Source organism: Tenrec ecaudatus, chromosome 1, assembly GCF_050624435.1.
Source record: "Tenrec ecaudatus isolate mTenEca1 chromosome 1, mTenEca1.hap1, whole genome shotgun sequence".
Lineage (NCBI taxonomy): Eukaryota > Metazoa > Chordata > Mammalia > Afrosoricida > Tenrecidae > Tenrec > Tenrec ecaudatus.
In genome coordinates this window covers 93,095,311-93,117,502 of record NC_134530.1, presented here as the reverse complement: position 1 = coordinate 93,117,502, position 22,192 = coordinate 93,095,311, and the positions used below count along the sequence as shown (strand labels likewise).

At 41.3% G+C, this 22,192-nt stretch overlaps 1 protein-coding gene across 1 annotated transcript in view; it reads right to left on the bottom strand.

Moving 5' to 3' along the window:
* Positions 1–22,192, bottom strand: part of LEPR (leptin receptor) — an 86,524-nt gene that overhangs the window by 10,951 nt on the left and 53,381 nt on the right. The window contains exons 11-15 of the mRNA XM_075535593.1: positions 17,994–18,153; positions 17,801–17,883; positions 12,021–12,237; positions 11,227–11,409; positions 9,324–9,419 (exon numbers count right to left, since the gene is read on the bottom strand). Of these exons, the coding sequence (XP_075391708.1) occupies positions 9,324–9,419; positions 11,227–11,409; positions 12,021–12,237; positions 17,801–17,883; positions 17,994–18,153 (739 nt within the window). The remainder of the gene's footprint in view (positions 1–9,323; positions 9,420–11,226; positions 11,410–12,020; positions 12,238–17,800; positions 17,884–17,993; positions 18,154–22,192) is intronic.

Genomic DNA, 22,192 nt, shown 5'->3' with positions numbered 1-22,192 from the left:
CTCCACACCAAAGCAGACAACCCAGCAGTCATCTGGGGCACTCCCCTGAGAGGGAAGCCACAGGAAGATAAAGTGGTAGGTTAAATCCATGGTGAAATTAGCTGTAGACACTTCGAAGAAGCATTCCTACAAGTCTCCCAGAGAGAGGCAGTGCTCTTTGACTCCCTGGAAAATGGCACCTGGCACCTGGCTCTTCTAAAACAGTGAAACACAAATAGCCATCAGCCCCAAAGACCTCAACAAAAAAAACAGGAGAAACAAAATGCAATGGCAGAAGATGTCCTGCACATAACGACATGCATAGAAGAAGTAGACATTGAGCTGCCACAGAAAGAAATTTTCAGAATGCTGCTTGGACTCATATAGGATTTGAAGGAAACAATACAGAAAAGGATGAAATGATAGAGGAGACAAAGTCCATACCCCAAAAGGAGATACAAGAGCTTAGGGAGGAGATAACAAAAACCTGTAGAAGACACAAGGACCTTGAGAATCGACTAGAGTAAGCAGAGAACCACACCAGTGACTTGGAGGACAGCCAAGCAGACTTTAACAAACGTGGACAAAAACCTAATAAGATCATCAGAGAAGGTGAAGAAAACCTAAGAGCTATATCTGATGCTATGAAAGTGACAACCTTAGAATTATTGGCTTACCAGAGGAAGACACAACAAGGAAGTCACCTGCAACAAAAATTCTTAGAGGAAAACTTCCCCAACTTAAGGAATGAAAACCAAAGAACCATTCAGGAGGCTGAAAGAACCCCAACTTGACTGAATCCCATGAAGAAGCCACCAAGGCACATAATCGTTAAACTTTCCAACTTCTAAGAAAAGGAGAGAATCATGAGAGCAGCTAGGAGAAAACAATCACATATAAAGGTTTCCAAATAAGAATATGCTCAGACATACCAGCAGAAACTATGAAGAAGAGGAGAGAGTGGGGTAACATATTCCAAAAATTGAAGGAAAACAACGCAAAGCCAAGAATACTCTACCCAGCCAAATTATTGATCAAGATAGATGGAGAAGTAAGAGTCATCCCAGACAAGGAAAAATTCAAAGAATACATTAGAAGAAACACAGCCCTACAAAAGATCCTTGCTGGCCCAGTATGGGCAGAAGAACAGCACTCACCAAGCAAAAATAAAAGACTGTCACATAGAACAACCTCAACCACAGGGCAACAAAGAGACAACAGACCACAAGATAGCATTGGCTTAAGGATGGAAGGAAGTCAAGAATGACACAGACACACACACACACACACACACACACACAACACTAATGAGAAAGGAAGGTAGGAAAACACCCAACACAAAAGGAATACAATGATATCACAGAGTCTGCAGATGGAGATAATAACCCTGAAAATCAATGGCTTGAACTCAGGCATTAAAAGACTGAGGCTAGCTGACTGGTTTAGAAAACACAACCCATCAATCTGCTGACTCCAGGAGAAACATCTCAAGGCTAGAGAAAAAATAGGCTGAGAATCAAAGCCTGGAGAAAGGCATACTAAGCAAACAGCAATTCAAAGAAAGCAGGGGTTGCAAATTCTAATCTCAGATAAAATTGACCTCAAAGTACACACCATAAAAAGAGATAAAGAGGGACACTATATAATGTTCAAGGGAATGGTAGACAAAGAACACTAAGCATTGTAAACATATATTCCCTGAATGAGAGACCCACAGACTATATCAACCAAACATTCCAAAAGATGAAAAAATAAATCACAGGCTCAACAATTATAGTGAGTGACTTCAAAACACCACTCTCTGAGAAAGATAGATCACAGGGAAAGAAACTCCACAAGGAGGCTAGAAATCTGAAACTACAATTAGACAATTTGACCTGATAACTATTTACAGAGCTTTTCATACAAATACAAAACAAAAATCACATTCTTTTCAAGCTTGCATGACACGTATTCAAAGATAGACCACAAGCTGGGGCATAAGGCAAATCTACATACATTTAAGCACAATGATATCATACAGACCTCTGTCTGACCACTGTGCCATAAGGCTGGAAATCAACAAAAGGAAGACGAAGAAAACAAAAGCAAACAATTGGAGGATGAATAACTCTCTATTGCAAAAGGAGTGCATACTGGCACATATCAGAGATCAAATTAGGAAATTACTAGAAATCAATGAGAATGAGAACACGACATACCAAAATGTATGGAACACAGAAAAGACAGTTAGTTATCAGAGGAAGGTTAATGACAATACATGCACGCCTGAGAAAGGAAGAGAGACTCATGATTGATATGCTGGCACAAAATTTTACAACAACTAGAGCAGAGTCAGCAGTACAATCCTACTAATAGCTAAGGAAAAGAAATAACAAAATTCAGGGCTGAGATTCAGGAGAGGGCAAATAAGAAAACTATGTGAAAAAATAATGCTGCTAAAAGTTAGTTCTTTGAAAGGATAAACTGAATCGACAGACCGCTAGCAAACCTAACCAAAGAAAGGAGGGAACAAATTTCAATAGCATGGATAAAGGAAGAAAGAGGGGACATTACAACAGACCCTAATAAAATCAAAAGGAAAATACACAGTACTACGAAGGATTGTACTCCAATGAATTCAACAACTTGGAAGACATAGTCAAATACTTGGGGAAAAATTCCTCCCTAGACTGTCCCAAACAGATGTGAAGAATCTCAACAGATCCACAACAATAGAAGAAATAAGCAAAGTTATCAAGGGATTACCAGCAGAAAAATCTCCTGGACCAGATGACTTCACAGGAGAATTCTACCAAGCATTTAGGGGAGGACTAACACCAATCCTACACAAGCTCTTCAGAACATTGAAAAAGACGACAAATTCCCGAACTCCTTCTATGAAGCTAGCATAACTCTGATACCAAATCCAGGCAAGGATCCCACAAGAATCGAGAACTACAGACCCAGATCCCTAATGAATATAGATGCAAAAATCCTTAACAAAATACTAGCCAAAAGAATACAAAAATATATCAAACAAATAATTCACCATAACCAAGAAGGATTCATACCAGGGATGGCTCAACATACGAAAGACCATTAATATCATTTGCCACATTGATATGAAAAACTGTAAGAACCACATGATAATATTGCTAGATGCAGAAAAAACATTCGACAACATCCAAAACCAATTCCTGTTTAAGACACTTTAGAAGATAGGAATGGAAGGAAAATTCCTCGAGACAATACAAGCTATATATGAAAAACCAACAACCAATGTGGTACTCAATGGAGAAAAGACTAACACAATCCCACTGAAAAGGGGGACCAGACAAGGAAGCCCTATGTCCCCATTCTTATTTAATATCATGCTGGAGTTTTAGCTAACAGAATAAGGCAAAGAAAAGACATCAAAGATATTCATCTGGGGAAGGAAGAAGTGAAATTACCGTTATTTGCAGATGATATGATTTTATATATGGGAAATCCCAAAAGCTCTACAAGGAGAGTACTGAAAGTAATAGAGGAGCTTGGCGGAGTGACAAGACCAACAAACAGAAGTACATCGGACTGCTATACACATTGGATCAGGCCTCAGAAGAGGAGATAAAAAAGGTGGTACCCTTCACAATAGCCAAACACAAATTGAAATATATAGGGATGTACCTGACTAAATGAACAAAAGATCTATATGGGGAAAACTACAGAACACTATTACAAGAAAGCAAGAGAGAGATTAACAAATGGAAGAATATCCCATGCTGTGGATGGGACAACTCAATATAGTAAAGATGTCAGTTCTGCCCAAGGCACTATATAAGTTTAATTCAATCCCAATACAATTACCCTCATCTTTCTTCAAAAAATGGAAAAAACTGATTACCAACTTCATATGGAGAGGGAAGAAGCCTAGAATTAGCAGAGAACTCCTCAAGAAGGACACAGTGGGAGGGCTTGCTTTACCTGACTTTAGCACATACTATACTGCCACAGTTGTCAAAATTGCATGGTATTGGTACAATGACAGATACTCAGAACAATGGAAAAAAACTGAAAATGAGGAAATAAAATCATCAGCCTACGGACCATGGGAAGCAGATGCCTTCTTTAACAAGTGGTGCTGGAAAAAAATGATATTTACCTGCAGAAAAATGAAACAAGACCCTTATCTCACTCCACGCACAAGAATAAACTCAAGGTGGATCACAGACCTTGAAGTTAAATCTCAAACTCTTAGGGCCATCAATGAGGGAATTGGGACCAACTTGAGAACTTTGGCACAGAAAATACATAGGCTATCAGAAATCGGGAAGGACAGAAACACAAAGGAGGCACAAACTAACAAATTGGATATACTGAAGATAAAATACCTGTGTGCATCTAAAGAATTCATCAAGAGAGTAATAAGAGAGTCCACGGACCGGGAAAACATCTTTAGCAATGACACATCAGACAAAGACCTTATTACTAAAATTTACAATGTTCTGCCAGCTTCTAAAAAGAAAAAAACAAAAACTAATTGCCCACTGAGGAGGTAGGCAAAGGACCTGAACAGAAGTTTCACAGGGGTAGAAATCCGAATGGTCAACAAACATATGAGAAAATGTTCCCGATCTTTAGCCAGAAGAGAAATGCAAATTAAAACAATGAGGTACTATACCTAACACCCTCAAAGATAGCCCAATTCAAAAAATCAGAAAGTAACAAGTGTTGGAGGGGCTGTGGGGAAACAGGAACTTTCATCCATAGCTGGTGTACCTATAAGTATGTACAACCACTATGGAAATCAATCTGGTGATATCTAAAACAGACGGAAATCGAGTTACCAAATGACCCAGCAATACCCCTACTGGGCATATACCCAGAAGAGGCAAGAAACAACCAAGGCCAGACATCTGTGCTCCAATGTTCATTGCAGCACAGTTCACAATTGTAAGGACTTGGAAACAATCCAAATTTCCATCAACTGACAAGTGGATTAAAAAGCTGTGGTACATACATACAATGGAGTACTACTAGGCATCACTACAAAGCAGTGATGAATGTGTGAAGCACATCACTGCATGGAAAGAACTGGAGGAAATCATGCTAAGAGAAGTAAGTCAAGCACAGAAGGACAAGTACAACATGAATCTGCTTAGGTAAACTAAAAAAATAATAATAATAAAATGGAAAAGGGGCATAGGGAAAAAGCTACTGTATACAAACATTCCTGGAGTGAGAACCAGGTAGTATGGCAGGGACCAGACCAAATACAGGGATACACATGACAGACAACTGAGAAGGAGGTAGGGTAAGGGGGAAAATAATTAAAAAGAAATGGGTAGCAGGGGCACAGCGTACTAACCCACCCAAAGGGAGAGTATTGTTTATATCTCCACAGGGCAAGAGGGACCAGACTTCAACCCAGTGTTCCAAGATTTGAATGCAACCTGCTGGCTTGGAATAGAGAACCAGTGGAGAGTTCTGAGGGGCCGGCCCCAATCCCAACTACTACATAGACACCTTCCCCTCCCCGCAAGAGAATTTATTTCAGAGGAAGGCATTGAATATGGAGCTCCGGGAGAGGGACATATCTGATAGGAGCACATGGGAGCAGATGAAGACGGAGGAGGAGAGAGTAGAGCACATCCTGGCCCACCAAGCTTTGAGGACTATGTTCCTGATTAGAGCAGCCAGTCCACAAAAAGGAACACATGGCCGGCCTCACTATGAGGCACGACGTCCCTCACTGACTCATAGCCAGACAGGGGACAACACCAGTGTGAGAATTACGCCAAATCTGATCCCGCCACACGGAGGCAAAACACTAAGGGGGGCGCAACAGAATAGCAAGGGAACAGAGCAGCCAGGTCCCCAGGGAATGCCAAAGGTGGACTTTAGGCCCAGGGCTTGGTGCCCCAACAGACTAGACTGGAAAACACTCCTAAAGGCCAACAAACAGTTTTTGAACTAAGAGTTTTTCTTTCTTATCGTGATTTGATTTGTTTTGTTTGTTTGTTTGTATGTTTTTTCTCATTGTTTGTTGTAGGTTTGTTGTATATTATTGGCTGGTTTTGCTCCGTCTTGTTTTTGTACATGTTATCTCCGCAGGTCTGTCTACATAAGACAGGCTGGATGAACAATCTGGAGGAGAAAACAACGGGACATAAGAGAGGGGTGGGGTGGGGCGAAAGGAAGTGGTATTAACAAACCCAGGAACAAGGGAACAGTGATCCAAATAGGTGGTGAGGAGGGTTTAGGAGGCCTGGTAGAGCATGGTCAAGGGTAATGTAACCAAGAGGAATTACTGAAACACAAATGAACACTAAGCATGCTAGTGGGACAAGAGGAAAGTCAAAGGAAATGGAGGAAAGAGCTGGGAGGCAAGGGACATTTATTGAGGTCTAAATAAAGGCATGTACATATATAAATATATTTATACATGATGATGGGGAAATAGTTCTATGTGCATATATTTATAGGTTTAGTATTAAGGTAGCAGAATGACATTGGGCCTTCACTCAAGTACTCCCTCAATGCAAGAATACTTGGCTCTATTAAACTGGCATTCCAGGATGTTCACCTTCCCAACACAATCGCTGAAGACAAAGCGGTGCATACGCAAATTTGGTGAAGAGAGCTGATGGTGCTCAGCTATCAAAAGATATAGCATCTGGAGTCTTAAAGGCTTGAAGGTAAACAAGTGGCCATCTAGCTCAGAAGCAACAAATCTCACATGGAAAAAGCACACCAGCCTGTGTGATCACGAGGTGCTGAAGGGATCAGTTATCAGCATCAGAGAACAAAAAATCATATCATTGTGTGCTCACCTCCCTGACATGATCGCTGAAGACAAATGGATATATAAGCAAATATGGCAAAGAAAGCTGATGATGCACAGCTATCAAAAGATTTAGCGTCTTAAAGGCTTGAAGGTAAACAAGCGGCCATCTAGCTCAGAAGCAGCAAAGTCCACATAAAAGAAGCACACCAGCCTGTGAGATCACGAGGTATCAAGGGATCAGGTATCAGGCATCAGGCATGATCAGAACAAAAAATCATATCATTGTGAATGAGTGGGGGAGTGCGAAGTAGAGACCCAAAGCCCATTTGTAGACCACTGGACATCCCCTTACAGAAAGAAGGGTTTCGGGGAGAAGATGAGCCAGTCAGGGTGCGATGTAGCAACGATGAAACATACAACTTCCTCTAGTTCCTAAATGCTTCCTCCCCATCCCCATCCCCCCCGACCATCATGATCCCAATTCTACCTTACAAATCTGGCTAGACCAGAGGATGTACACAGGTACAGATAGGAAATGGAAACACAGGGAATCCAGGGCGGATGACCCCTTCACGACCATTGGTGAGAGTGGTGATACTGGGAGGGTGGGTTAGAAAGTGGGGACTGATTATAAGGATCTACATATAACCTCCTCCCTGGGGATGGACAACAGAAAAGTAGGTGAAGGGAGATGTCAGACAGTGCAAGATATGACAAAATAATAATTTATAAATTAGCAAGGGTTCACGAGGGAGGAGAAAAATGTGGAGCTGATGCCAGGGGCTTGGGTGGAGAGCAAATGTATTGTGAATGATGAGGGCAACGTTGTGAATGTACAAATGCGCTTTACACAATTGATGTATGTATGGACTGGAATAAGAGTTGTCTGAGCCCCTAATAAAATGATTAAAAACAAAGAAGAAATTTCATTTTAGGTTTCTTGTATTTTAAGACAATTGAAAAGTAAAGTCATGATCAACTATCAGTAAAGGCAACTATGCTCCAAGTGTGAGTCAAAGACAGCCGGGGCTCTCGCCAGCTTATTTTCTATGACTCTCTCTCTAGCACAAATTTTTAATGAAGAAAAATAGTTACTCTAAAAGATTGATATAATTTTTAAACTATATGTATTTCATGGGATGATATGAAGGACCTTCAAATTCGACCTTGCAGGGCTGGATAGGGCAGAGGCTGTACACTGGTACATATGAGGGCTGGAGGCACAGGGAATCCAGGGTGGAGGATACCTTCAGGACCAGGGGTGTGAGGGGCGAGGCTGGGAGAGTGGAGGGTGAGTGGGTTGGAAAGGGGGAACTGATTACAGGGATCCACATGTGACCTCCTCCCTGGGAGAGGGACAGCAGAGAAGGGGGGAAGGGAGACTCCAGATAGGGCAAGATATGACAAAATAACAATCTATAAATTATCAAGGGCTCATGAGGGGTGAGCGGGGAGGGAGGGGGAAAAAAGAGGACCTGATGCAGAGGGCTTAAGTGGAGAACAAATGCTTTGAGAGTGATTAGGGCAAAGAATGTACAGATGTGCTTTATACAATTGATATATGTATATGTATGGATTGTGATAAGAGTTGTATGAGCCCCTAATAAAATGTAAAAAAAAATTGTGGGAAATGGAATTAAAGGATCCTGGAATGCTTTCTACAAACTTTTTGAAGCCACCTCACAATTACTCCCGTTTGGTGTATTTGTGTGTATTGTGAAAAAAATTAATGTTTTTCCAATTAAACGTATGATGCTTTATTTTATTGTCAGCTATACAGTTACCTTTATCTTAGTCCCATAACCTTTTCACACAGTTTAGAACTGGAGAGTCTACGAACCAAAATAAGAATGCAGTATCACCAGGCCTGATCATGTTCTTTTTACCACCAGCATGGAACTGCAGACACTCTCTACTACTATGACGCAACACATCAGCATACGACTCGAGAATCGGACATGACTGTGTAGTAGTACACAATTTCATATCAACTTGAGAGATAGAAGTGTGGGGTGGAGTCCAGCCTATCCATGAGGTCACAAACTGATGTCATGTCCTTGTGCATGTGGCCTCCTCATAAGGAGGGTCCCGGGAAACTAACTAACTCTCTTTCTCTTCTCTTCTCTTCTCTTCTCTTCTCTTCTCTTCTCTTCTCTTCTCTTCTCTTCTCTCTCTCTCTCTCCCTCCCTCCCTCCCCTTTCCTGCTGAGAGGTACTCTGGGACCTGCCAGAGCCCTGTGATGCTTCCACCACCATTGGATCCACAAGACTTTTCACCCACTGACCTGTGATTTCCTGCAGTTTTCATCACTGCATGTAGCTGCGTGAGTCTGAAGAGGGACTTATGGACCAGGATCTGACCATGGACTTGATTTGGACTGGGCTGGAATGTTTTGCTGATCTATAACTACTTGTTGATATAAAGCTCTTTCTTACACATTTATGAGTGTCACTGGATTTGCTTCTATCGTCAAACCTGCCTAATACTGACTGGCTCTCCCATCATAAAGAGAATAAGCAGATAACACTATTATCATTAACAAATTAGAAAACCACATGTGCATCTAAGAGGAAAATAAAAGGAGAAAATTTACCTTGGGTAAAAATCTGAATTCTCTTCGGTTTTCCCACTCCTTCCATAAATATTGGGTAAAGACTGAACTGATAATTCTCAATGGGGACGAAATGATCTGACAATAAAAATATATTAGAGAGTCATTTTTGCTGAATTATGATTAAATAGTGGAGTCTGGTCATTTAAAATTTAAAGTGAATTTCATCACTCTCCAAACACAGAAGTTGTTGTCTATGAATTAAAACAGTCTGTGAATTAAGAAAGTTCTCAGAAACAAAGGCCTCTGGAGTCTCCTAGTAATTACCAAAGAAAAAAATCATTTTCAAATATATATTCTTTTAAAACCAAATCTAGAACAATTTGACTTTTCAAAGGCAATTCTAAGACCACTCTAATGACAGAGTTTGTTCAAGTTCAGGATCCATGCGTTGTTTCCTATAATTTTCTTTCCAGGGAAATATGTTCTACCTTCTTTCCCTTACCTCCAAAGTGAACAATTTATTGTCATAGAAATTTAGATTACTTAGTTTCCTCATTCAAAGAAGCTGAGAGGTTAAAATCTTGGGGGGAAGAGGACCCATGTCTCTTGGAGGACCGTGATCTCCTTAGCAAAGCACATAATAATACAATGGGGCTTCAAAAAGGTGGTGGGAAAATTCCATTATCTTTTCATTCCATTTTTCCCTGAACTTTTTGAAGCACCTTCGAATATATTTTTGGGACACCATTCAATACATAACAACTACCATTTAATATATATTTTAATTCAATCACGTTACATTTGTTGAATGAGATTAAAATATTTCAATCACATTTGGTCTTGTTTCTCAGTATGTACACAATATATAGGAGCTCTGGTAGTGCACTCTTAGTACTAGGCTGCTAACCGAAAAGTTAGTGGTTTGAGCCCACTAGGCAAAAGACGTGGCAGTCTGCAGCCACACAGATCCAGTCTAGGAAACCCGATGGCGGTTACTCTACTCTGTATACAGAGCTGCTATGAGTCAGAATGAACTCAGTAGCACGTAACTATACTCAGCTGACCTTGGATCCCAAGTCCTAGGTCCCCTGACCAGACGGGTACATTCTTGTGTTTTAATTACCTGCTACTTTCACTCACTGCTAGTGGCAATGACAGTCGGTGTACAGTTGGGGGGAAATCATTTGGATCACTCATTCATTACCATAGAGTCTATGCTAACTCAGTGACCCTATAGGACAGGGGCCCTTGTGAGTCTCTGAGGCTGTAAATTTTGACAGGACTAGAAAGCAACATCTTTGTGTCACGGCAGCTGGTGGTTTCAAAGTGGTCTGCTGTGGGCAGCCCCACGCGTAACCAACCACTGCACCACCAGGGCTCAGGAAACATTTGACAGTAGATAAAAAAAAAAAAACAGACCTTTTTTTAAGGTGAAAATAAAAATAAAGGTGAAAATGACATAAATGTTTTAAAATGAATAGTTTATATAAAATTCACAGTAAAATACTATTATGATAGAAAAATGGTTGTGAGGGAAATAGAAACGTGGTTATGAATTAATAGCAAATTTAAAAAATTGGTATAAAAATGACATGATACGATCACACTGGTATACAAATATTCAAATAAAAACCTCAAGAAAATAGAATGAAATGTTTATTATAAAATGAGAGGCTAAGCTGTGTGATGACATGTTGGGCTGCTAACACAAGGTCAGCAGCTGGGAGCCACCAGCCCCGCTGCAGGAGGACTACGGGGCTTTCTCCGCCGGTAGAGTTGGAATCTCAGAAGCCCAACGGGGCAGTTCCGCCCCATCCTAGAGGGTTGCTCTGAGTTGGAACGGACTTGATGGCAGTGAGTAGAGTATCATCTGTATACCTGAAGTTTTCATTAAGTGTTTCAATATTCCTACTAATCCATGGGACTAGCTTATGAAACTTACCATGTATATAGTACTTCTTAGCAGACGAAGGGATTCTCGTCCATTTAATTTCATTGTCCTCATTCAGACTTTTCCACTCCATAATAAAATACATGAGCTTGTAGTCACTGGATGAGAGCATCCAGGAAAGAATCACACAACTGCTGTTCAAGGGGTAAGCACGGAGCAACTGCACGGTATTTACTGAGGGAAAATAAGGTTCATTTTTAAATTCAAAATTAATGGAAGTCTCCTATTATCTCCTGCCCTTTAGGAACCTATCATTTACAAGAGGAGGGCAGAAGAAGTAAAAGGCAGACATCCACACAAAGAACAAGGCATAGAAACTACTGCATCACAAGAGCAATGTAAGCAACAGGATATGGGACGGTATCATGGGAGATCAGTAATCTACCTAAATGTTCACTGGAAGCATGCTGGATAGAGCAAAAAAGATGTCACAGCCGGAATGTTGCACAAGCCGATTGACTACCCTCTTGGATGCTCTCCAAACTCCTCTCTGCCGCTGCTGTAGTGAAGCTTTGGGATCACAAACCCGGTCATTGTACCAGCTTCTACGTACAATCTGGTTTCACAGTGGAGGCTGGAGGTGCAAACTCACCAGCTCTACCACTCGGGAGAAAAATAGGTAACACTCTGCTTCAGGAAAAATCCTCAGCCTTGGAAACCCCAGGAGCAGTTCCCTGCTATCCTATTGGGTCCCTCTGAGTTGGAATCCGTGCAACGACAATGGGGATTTGCAAAGGTTACCCATGAAAGGAGCCACTGGTTTAATATTTTGTACCTCTTCTTACCTTTGCTCATAGTCCTTGAGAATGTCATATTAAAATTCAGATATGAGACACCAATTGAATTGATCGCCAACATTGTGACAGTGTGCTCTTGCTCCGTCCACGGGAAAGTGAACTTAGTGTCATTCCTCAGATCTTCTGACCATGTTCCATTGCGGGCAGTGTGATGCTTCAGCACGTACTTCCTCACACTGCACAGGGAGTCATTTTTCAACAGGGGCTGCAGTAAACATAAACAGTCATTCCTTTCGGGGCTCCAGTGCTCTGTGTACACGAACTGAACTCAAGGACCAACAAACAAGCTCATGCAACTCTCACACATTTTCCCTTAGGAGTCCGGGCGAGCATAGCCTGTTTTGAGATGGAGGCATGGCAGCAAGGAAAGGGAGAAAGGGGAGAGGGCTCGACAACAGCTTCTATGAAGGTTTCTGAATGGCTCTAGACCCTAGGAAACTTATTTTTCTTCTGTTGGCTGTTTTCTTAGAACTCAGAATAAATTACTTTAAGGTATACAGAAGTAATGATATCAGTAGGATTTGTTTCTACCAAGACTTCTCACCCTAACCCTAGAAAAAAAAAAAAAGAAGAAAGATGGGCAGAAGTCACCTAAAGAAACAAACCCAGGATAACTCTTTCACCTTTAACAGTACAAAGCTGAAAAGATGGGAGCCATCGTTTATATTGTTCCCTGTAAGACATGCCACTCCTCTTGCCCTCCCCATGATGAGAGGCGAGGTATTTATAATAACAGAAGGATATGGCACCCAGTCCTATAGTTTTTTCTTTTCTCTTTTTCAAAGCAAGATATGTCTTGAAAATCCCCAAAATAAAGTACATAACCAGCCCAACTCTATTTTTTTAATTTTTCAGTATATTACAATAGACACCCTTAACCCCATCACCTTCACCAAATGCTGATAGAACTAAATCTCACCAATTCTTTGTAAATCCATAGAAAGTTTAACTCCACACAACAGACTAAACTAGTGCTTCTAAATTCAGCCCCCACACCCCCCATCCCCACTGAAGTGCTGTTATGCCAAACATTGGGGGGAAAAATAAACATGCATCTTGGAACGGCTTTGAGGGACCACTGCCTTCGAACCGCCTGACTCATGGGTACCCAGTGGGAGGGAAGCACTGCTCCTCATTGAAAGCAGGGCCGTGGAGATGCTCCTACATATTTCACATTTGGGACACTGACACTATTTTAGGATCCCTGATGGGGCAGTAGGGAACCCTGAGATTGCAGCTGCTAAGCACTCAGATGCCGGTTTAAAGGTCAGTGGTTACAACCCATCACTCACTCAGCAAGAGAAAGATGGGTTCTTCTGCTTTTAGAAAGATCTACATCCTTGGAAACCCTGGAGGGCAATTCCACTCCAGGCTACAGGGTGCTCTGAGTCTGAATTGGCCCCATGGCACTGAGTTAGTTAGTTGGTTCTTGGCTGCTAATCTAAATTAAAGGTTGGCAATGTGGATCCACACAGTGGCTCTGGGGGAGAAAGATCTGGCAAGATGTTCCTGTAGAGGCTGCAGCCTAGAAAACCCTATGGCATAATTCAACTCTGATGAAATTGACTTGGCACCCCTACCAATAATAACAACAAAAACAATACCACGCGTTTTATTCGCACAGTAATCTTAACTTTCATATCTTCTGATCAAATAATCCATTTACTAAGGGTGGAAATGAATTCATTTAGGAGAGAAAATACTTAGCTGAAATTTCTGAAAGTTATGTATATTGTTTATACCATCGTAGAAGTAGAATTACTTCTTCTGTATCATTGATGTATGTGGAGATGGCAACATTTACTTTGTTCTGGATTAAGTATGGATACAATTTTTGTCTCAAAGAAACGGTAGATATAATTTGGTCTAACCCTTCATTTGTACTGATGAGGAAAGCAAAGCCCACAGAGTGTAAGGGATTTTGACAAAATGTTCCTGACACCTGTGTATTGCGGAGTCAGCCCTGACTTCTAGTGACCCTAAACAGCAGAAAAAACCACCGCCAGTCCGTCCTAATTCATCTTGTCATGTTTCAGCTCATTGTGACAACCACAGTGTCAATCCAGCTCACTGAGTACCTGCCTCTTTTTGCTGGCCCTCGCCTTTGCCAGGTACCATGCCCCTTTCCAGGGACAGCTACATTCTGATAACGAGCCCAACATACATAATCTGAAGTCTCATGATTCTTGCTTCTAAGGGGCACTCTGACTGTCCTTTCTGCAAGACAGAGTTGTTTGTTCTAATGCAGAGGTTCTCAGTCTGTGGGTCGAGACCCCTTTGGGGGGTCGAATGACCCTTTCACAGTGGTCACCTAATTCATAACAGTAGCAAAATTATAGTTATGAAGTAGCAACGAGAATAATTTTATGGTTGGGGGGGGGGTCCCCGCCACATGAGGAACTGTATGAAGGTGGAAAAGCACTGCTCTCATGGTCATCCACGGTGCTTTCTCTCTTTTTAAAAATTTTTTAAATTATTTTTTTAAACTTAATCATTTTATTGGGGGCTGGTACAATTCTTATAACAATCCATACATCCATCCATTGTGTCAAGAACATATGTACAAAAAAAACACATATGTACATTTGTTGCCATCATCATTCTCAAAACATTTGCCTTCTACTTGAGTCCTTAATATCTGCTGCTCATTTCCCCCCTCCCTCCCCACTCCCCCCTACCTCATGAACCCTTCATCATTCATAAATTATTATTTTGTTATATATTACACTGTCCGATGTCTCCCGCTGCCTTCTTCTCTGCTGTCCCTCCCCTAGGGAGGAGGCTATACATAGATTCTTGTAATCAGTTCCCCCTTTCTACCCCACATTCTCTCTACCCTCCAGGCATCACCACTCTCACCACTGATCTTGAAAGAATCATCTGTCCTGGATTCCCCGTGTTTCCCGTTGCTATCTGTACTTATGTACATCCTTTGGTCTAGCCAGATTTGTAAGGTAGAATTGGGATCATTATAGTGGCAGGGAGAAAGCATTTAAGAACTAAAGGAAAGTTATGTTTCATCATTGCTTCCCTGAACCCTGACTAGTTCTCTCCTCTCCACAACCCTTCAGTAAGCGGTGTCCGGTTGGCTGCCAATGGGCTTTGAGTCTCCACTCTGCACTCACCCACATTTTCAATGATATGATTTTTTTGTTCCTTGATGCTTCATACCTGATCCCTTCAACAGCTTGTGGTCACACAGGCTGGTGTGTTTCTTCCATGCGGGCTTTGTTGCTTCTGAGCTACATGGCCACTTGTCTTTCTTCGAGCCTTTAAGACCCCAGATGCTATATCTTTTGATAACTGGGCACCATCAGCTTTCTTCACCACATTTGCTTATGCACACGTTTGTCTTCAGTGATCATATCAGGGAGGTGGGCACCCAGTGATATGATTTTTAGTTCTTTCATGTCTGATAACTGGTCCCTTCTGCACCTTGTGGTCCGACAGGCTGCTGTGCTTCTTCCATGTGGGCTTTGATGCTTCTCGGCTAGATGGCCGCATGTTTATCTTCAAGCCTTTAAGACCCCAGGCACTATATTTTTTGATAGCCGGGCACCATCAGCTTTCTTCACCACATTTGCTTATGCACACATTTTTCTTCAGCAATCGTGTCGGGAAGGTGTGCATCCTGGAATGCCAATTTAATAGAACAAAGTGCTCTTGCATTGAGTAAGTGCTTGAGTGGAGGTCCAATGTCCATCTGCTGCCTTAGTACTTAACCTATAAATATATGCACATAGATCTGTTTCTCTACACTCATATAAATATATTTACATATGTACATTCCAGTCTTTGGACCTCTATAAATACCCTTTGTCGCCTAGTTCTTTCCTCTATTTCCTTTTACTTTCCTCTAGTCCCACTATCATGCTCAGCCTTCATTTGTGTTTCAGTAAATTCTCTCGGTTACCTTGCCCTTGCTGAATCCCTACCAGGCCTCTCACACCCTCCTTGCTACTGATTTTGGATCACTTATTGCTCTCCTGTCCCTGGGCTGGTCAGCACCACCTCCTTGCCCTCTCCTCCCCCTCTCCTGTGTGCCCCCGGAACCATTGGTCCCATTTTTTTTCTCCTCCAGACTATTCATCCAGTCTATCTTATCTAGATAGATCTGTAGAGATAATAATATGCACCAAAAATCAAGTCATAGCAAGATAGGTGATGAGTGAGAACACAGCTATGACAACAAAGAAGGAAACCAATTACCCATAGAAGAATAAATTAATTAAAAGAAAAAAATGTTAAAGAAAGAAAAACCCGTAAATAGATCAAGGTCTGATTTTTGATCTCTAGGCGTGTCCTTCAGTCAGGTCCAATGAGGTACCATGCTTTGGCCCCAGAGTCTGTCCTTTGTACTCCCTTGGGGGCTCCCTGCTCTGCTCCCATGGTTGCTCTGCCGCACGCTTTCAGTGGTTTGCCTCAGCGTCACAGGGTCAGTCTGGGCCAGTCCCGGCCCTGAATCTCCAGTGTTGTCCCTCTTAGGGGCCTGAACCATCAAGGGACAGTGCATCCACGGTACTTTCAATCTCCTTTGTCCACAGTGTCCAGCTTTAACATGACGGGAGGCAACTGGAAATACCATGGATTGCATCAGGCTAATGTTAGTGCTCAAAGTGATACCTTGGCTCTCAAACATTTTACTGAGAGCTTGTGCAGAAGAGTCACCCAAGGTAATATGTCAATCGATTTCTTGACTTCTGCGTCTATGAGTGTTCATTGTGGATCCAAAACCAATGAAATCTTAACAACCTCAATCTTTTCTCCATTCATCAAGGTGTTATTTGTCCAGTTGTGATTTTTACATGCTGAAATAATTAGAATATGCTAAAGGTAAGAATAGATTAAAGGTTGTGACATAGGTTAAGTTTTGATCTTAACCCACCTGCCCTCCCCAGGAGCCAGAGGAGGCAGTCTGATTCCGTAAAGGTTTACAGCCTTAGAAATCCTATGAAAGAGTTAAACTTTGTCCCTTAAAACTGATCTGAGTCAGAATTGAATTGAAGGCAGTGGGTGTGGTTTCTGGTTTGGAATTGTGTTCCTGTGTTCCATCCATCGTGCAGCTCAGTTATCTTTTATATGAACTCAAAAATGGAATAAAATATAAGATCCAGAGTCTTCTGGAGATTACAAGATAATGAAATTAATTCTTTAAGAATATAAAAGTTAATAGAAAGAATATCATTTTAAAAACCCAGGAATATCAAGCGCAAAAGGACAACTACTGTATGTGTCCACTGCTGCAGAAACAACAGCAGGACAGGCACAAGCTCAGGTCTGTAGTCATGCAGTCTGGTGGCCAGGGGGAGCAGACAGCCTGGCAGACAGCCTGCCTGGTGCCAGTGAACCACACGCCATCCACTCTGGTGTATGAAACCTAGGAGTAATGTGCCTATAGGGAGAGCAAGTAGAATAAGGGTTTTTGGGGGTTGGGGGGCGCGTACAGTAGTGATGGTGGGGTGGGGGTTAAAGGGAGCCAATGTCAAGGAGTTCAGGAAGGAAAATAATGTTTCAAAACTGACTGTGACAGCAATTGTGCAATACTGCCTGATGTGACTGAACTTTGGAATTTATTGAAATCTATACTAACTCCCAGGAAAATGGTTTTGAATAAAACTCAAGAAAGGGGACTAAAAAACAAAAACAAAACAACCACCTTTAAATACATGCAGGAAGGCAAGAAATGCCCAGGCTAGCGGATCTGATGTTTCTTCTTCCTAAATAAAATTCTTTTGCAATTCCAAAAAAAAAAAAAAAAGCAGAAATACCTTCCAAAGCAAGGTGACATTTCTCTCTTTTTTAATGGTATCCTCATTAGTTATTCCCCAAAATTCAGGTCCTCTGATTGGAACTGCAAAATGACAAGGAGTCCACGTTGTATAAGTATTAGGAGTCATTTGAGCAATATTTGAAGCGGGCATCACACACTTTAGAAGGCATATGTGTAAAATCTCTGCAGACCTTTTATGTCGGTGACAACAGTGCAGGCTGGGTTACTCCAATCGCTCCAGTATCCTTTGCCATCTCGCCTCTTACAGCGCACCTGAGCAGCGTAGACTGCACACAGGTCTGACACCACAAAGCTGGCAGATCTTGATTTTGAATCATACACCTCATACGTCTGCAAAATAAGGCAAAGCAGTGCGTTAATCATTAGTAGTGCACCTGCATCTCAAGTGCGCTTAATAAGCAATAGCACAAGTTAACACGATTCCAAAATTCAAAGGAAGTGACTCTGAGTTCTTGCTTTAAAATACATATTAGGCTGGGATTGTGAGCTTTTTCAAGAGAAAGATTTCCTGAACTAAGTATTGCCTTGCTAATGACAAATTTTGAGCTTGAAAATTTCAACAAAAAAGTACCTATTGTAACTTAAATTATTACATTGCTGTTTTATCTGACAGGCTCATAACAGACAACAGCCTTTACTTTTTGAGTGGTGTATTCTCCATATAAAAGGCAGAATGTGCAATTAAGTAGCATAAATAAGAATAGCACATCAGTGGATTTAGTTTTACTTAATTTTTTTAGACTAAAGCAGGAGCAAGAGGCATGTTTATCTCAAGTGTGCAACAAGGCTTGTACAACGGAGAACCTCTTTTCAACAATAACTCCTAGGAAGAGCTGACTTTATATTCAAAGTTTGGAATTTGCATGCCATCTGGGCATTGTTGATATATATATATCCATCCAAGGAATCCTGAAAGAGTGGTCTGGTTAGAAGTACTTCACCATCCAGTATTTCTTCTGAAGAGAAATATTCTTGTTGCTAGGTTCTGACTCATAACTCCATACCTACATTAGAACAAAGTATTGGCAGGTCCTACGCCAACCTCACAATCATTGTCCTATGTGAGCCCATTGTTGAAGCCACTGTGTCGATGCATCTCATTCGCAGTCCGCCTTTTCCATGGAGCTTCCACTTGGCCAAGCATCCTTGTCCTTTTTCAAGGCCTGGCCCATCCTGAGAGCATGGCTAGTACATAAGACCAGAGGTTCCGCATCCTCACTTCTAAGGAGCCTTCTAGGAGTACTTCTTCCCAAAGAGATTTAATCATTCTTCTGACAGTCCATGACATATTCAATATTCTTCACCAAGAAAATCAAAAGGTCATGGATTCTGGATGCAAGTAAAAGACAATCCTGGACAAAGTCAAACTTTTCTTTTCTTATCCGGATGTATTTTATTGTGAGGACGGCTGGCTATCTTCTGATTCTTGCCACAGACAAACGATGGTTCCAGTGCTGCAGCCATTAGCTCAAGCACCTCAGTTGGCATTCCCGTGATTCCAGGAGCATGTTCTGCCGTGGTGCCCGGGCCTTCAGTGCAGGCTGGACTTCTTCCGGAAATACCGTTCATTCATGGTCATATGCCACGTTTTCAAATAGGTGAATACCAATGAAGGCTTTCTGGTACAACAGGCCTTCAATCTTCTTTCAATGCTTTCTGTGTCATTCACTATTTCTCACATGAAATATTTCAATATTGCAACGTGAGGCTTGATTCTTCTTTCTTCATTTCTTTCAGTTTGAGAAATGAACATATTCTTCATCTTAATTTTATAACTCCGGGTATACGCATATTTCATTATAATATTTTACTTTGTCTTCTTGAGCAGGCTTTTGGAATCTTCTATTTGGCCCTTTAGTCTCGTTGCTTCTAATAGTTTTGGTTATTTCACAGGCAAGAGAAAGTTTCCGTTTCTTCTGACACCTATTTTGATCTTCCATTTCCTTTCTGTTTCTCCAATTACTGGTTTCCTTTGTGTATCATGTCCTTGACATCATCTCACGGCTGTGTTCAGGCATGAAAGTTCAGAGTATTAAATCTATCACTGCGATGATCTCGATCGACGACTTCAACTAGTACTTGCATATGATCGATTGATGGTTTGTTCCACAAATGGACCCTTTCTTTGCGCTCACTGATAATACAGTTCTTCCACCATCTCTTTCCACAGATGTAGATTATGTAGTTCCTATGTATTCTCTCCATCAGTTTCAAGTATAAAGTTGCCAATTATGTTTCTTAAAAAAATACACTTGCAACGAATAAGCTGTTGATGTTGCAGAATTCTTTCACAGGTGTCCTCCACTGTTGTTTTTATCACCAGAGTCATATTTCCAATTGCTGAACTTTTATATTCCAATGATGCACAATTGTCCGTGAATCTTGGCTGCATGTCTGATCAATTCAAGACTACAGACATTGGCAAGAATCTTTCATTTCTTCACTTTGGGCATCAGTGTTTGATGAATAAATTTGAATTTCAGTTACATTATTTGTCCTTCCTTGTATAGGCATTCCCCTATCAAATACAGCACATGCCTTGAGATGTTCATTCTTGACAATGAACGCAGGGCCAGACCTCTTCAACTTCTCACTCCCAGGATAGAAGACTGTGTAATTATCCAATTCAGTCCATTTCAGGTCACAGATGCCGAGAATATCTCTCTTAAAGCATTCTACTTCATTTCTGGCAACTTCCAATAGTCCTAGATTAATATTGTGTCTGTTCCACATCTGATGACTAATCAACGTTTGGGGTTGTTTCTTCTCACTGTAACTCATGGCACATCGGGGAATGAAAGTCCCCAAAGAGTTGCTCCATTAATGTTGCCTCTACAGTGAGGAATCTTATTGGCCATTTTGAGTTGAACAATCATATGCTTTACTATGCCAGGGCTGACACCTTCCAGAGACAGGGTACCATATTCATAGTCAAAAGAACATCTCAAGATCCATCTTGAAGTGCAATGCTTTCTGTGACAGGATATTGTCTAAACTCCTACAAAGAAGCCCTGCCAATAAAACTACTATTTAATCTTATTCACCAACCACCAGAGCTAGTGATGAAGATCTTGAAATATCCTACCAACTTCTTCAAACTTATATTGATCAAAAATGCAATCATTGGCCAGTATTGGCAATTAGAATGAAGTAGTTGGAGACAAATAGAAAGGGACAATAGTTGGAAAAGATAATTTTGGTGATAGTAATGCAGTTAAAGATCTCATGGTAGAATTTTCCCAAACTAACACCTTATTGATTGCAAATACTTTTTAAACAACATCATTAGTGACTTTGCATTTGTGGACTTTACCAGATGGAATACACAGGAACGGAGCTGACTGTATCCGAGGGAAGAGAGGCCCGAGAAATTCTAAAATAGCAGCAGACAAAGCAAGGCCAAGGGCTAACTGTGGAACAGATCATTGATGGCTAATATGAAATTTCCAGTTGGAGCTGATTAAAAGTAAAGCAAGTCTAAGAGAGACAAACATGACCTTGTAGATATCGCACCTGAATGTACAGACCAGGCAAAGAATAGATTTGGTGTATGGAACATTTATGATCCAGGACAAGATGAGTGTGTGCTGATGCCAAGGACTTCATGCATGAAGAAAAAGGTTACTAGAGAAAGAAAGAAAGGAAAGAGCAAATGGATGTCAGGATAGATTCTGAAAAACTGCTTTGGAACATGTTATTGTTGGTAGATGTCATCAAGTTGGCTCCAATCCACAGTGATCCTCTGCACAACAGAAGGAAACACTGCACGGTCCTGCGCCTGCCTCACAATGCCTGAGCCCACTGATGCTGTCACTGTATCGATCCATCTCGCTGAGGGCTTTCATCTTTATCGCCACCCTCCCACTTTACCAAACATGAGGTCTTTCTCCAGGGAATGGTCTCTCCTGATAACATGTCCAAAGCATGTATGACAAATCCTTACCATCCTTGCCTTGGCGGAGTGCTCTGGCCTTACTTCTTCTAATACGAAACTTGCGCCACATGTTTGTCAGTTTGTCATACTATCATGGCTTGTGTGGTGTTGGAAGCTATGTCATTGGCATTTCTAATGCCAGATGGGTCACCCACAGAGAAGAGGTTTCTGTTTTAAGAACTTCCAATTCTAGAGCTTCCAGGCTAAGAACAGGCCACAAAGGACTTGGCTCCCCGTTCTGGAGAAGTTGTTTCTGGAAACCTTATGCATAGCTATAAAGCTTTTGAACATAGAGTAGCTAAAACAAATGAGTGAAATGATGAAGAAAATGACAGAAAATGGACTGAAAATTTCAAAGGCCAGATGGAGAAAACAAAGTAAAGTATTATTGTGATATTTACGGAACATAAGCAGTAAAACCCACGCTGAAAGAAT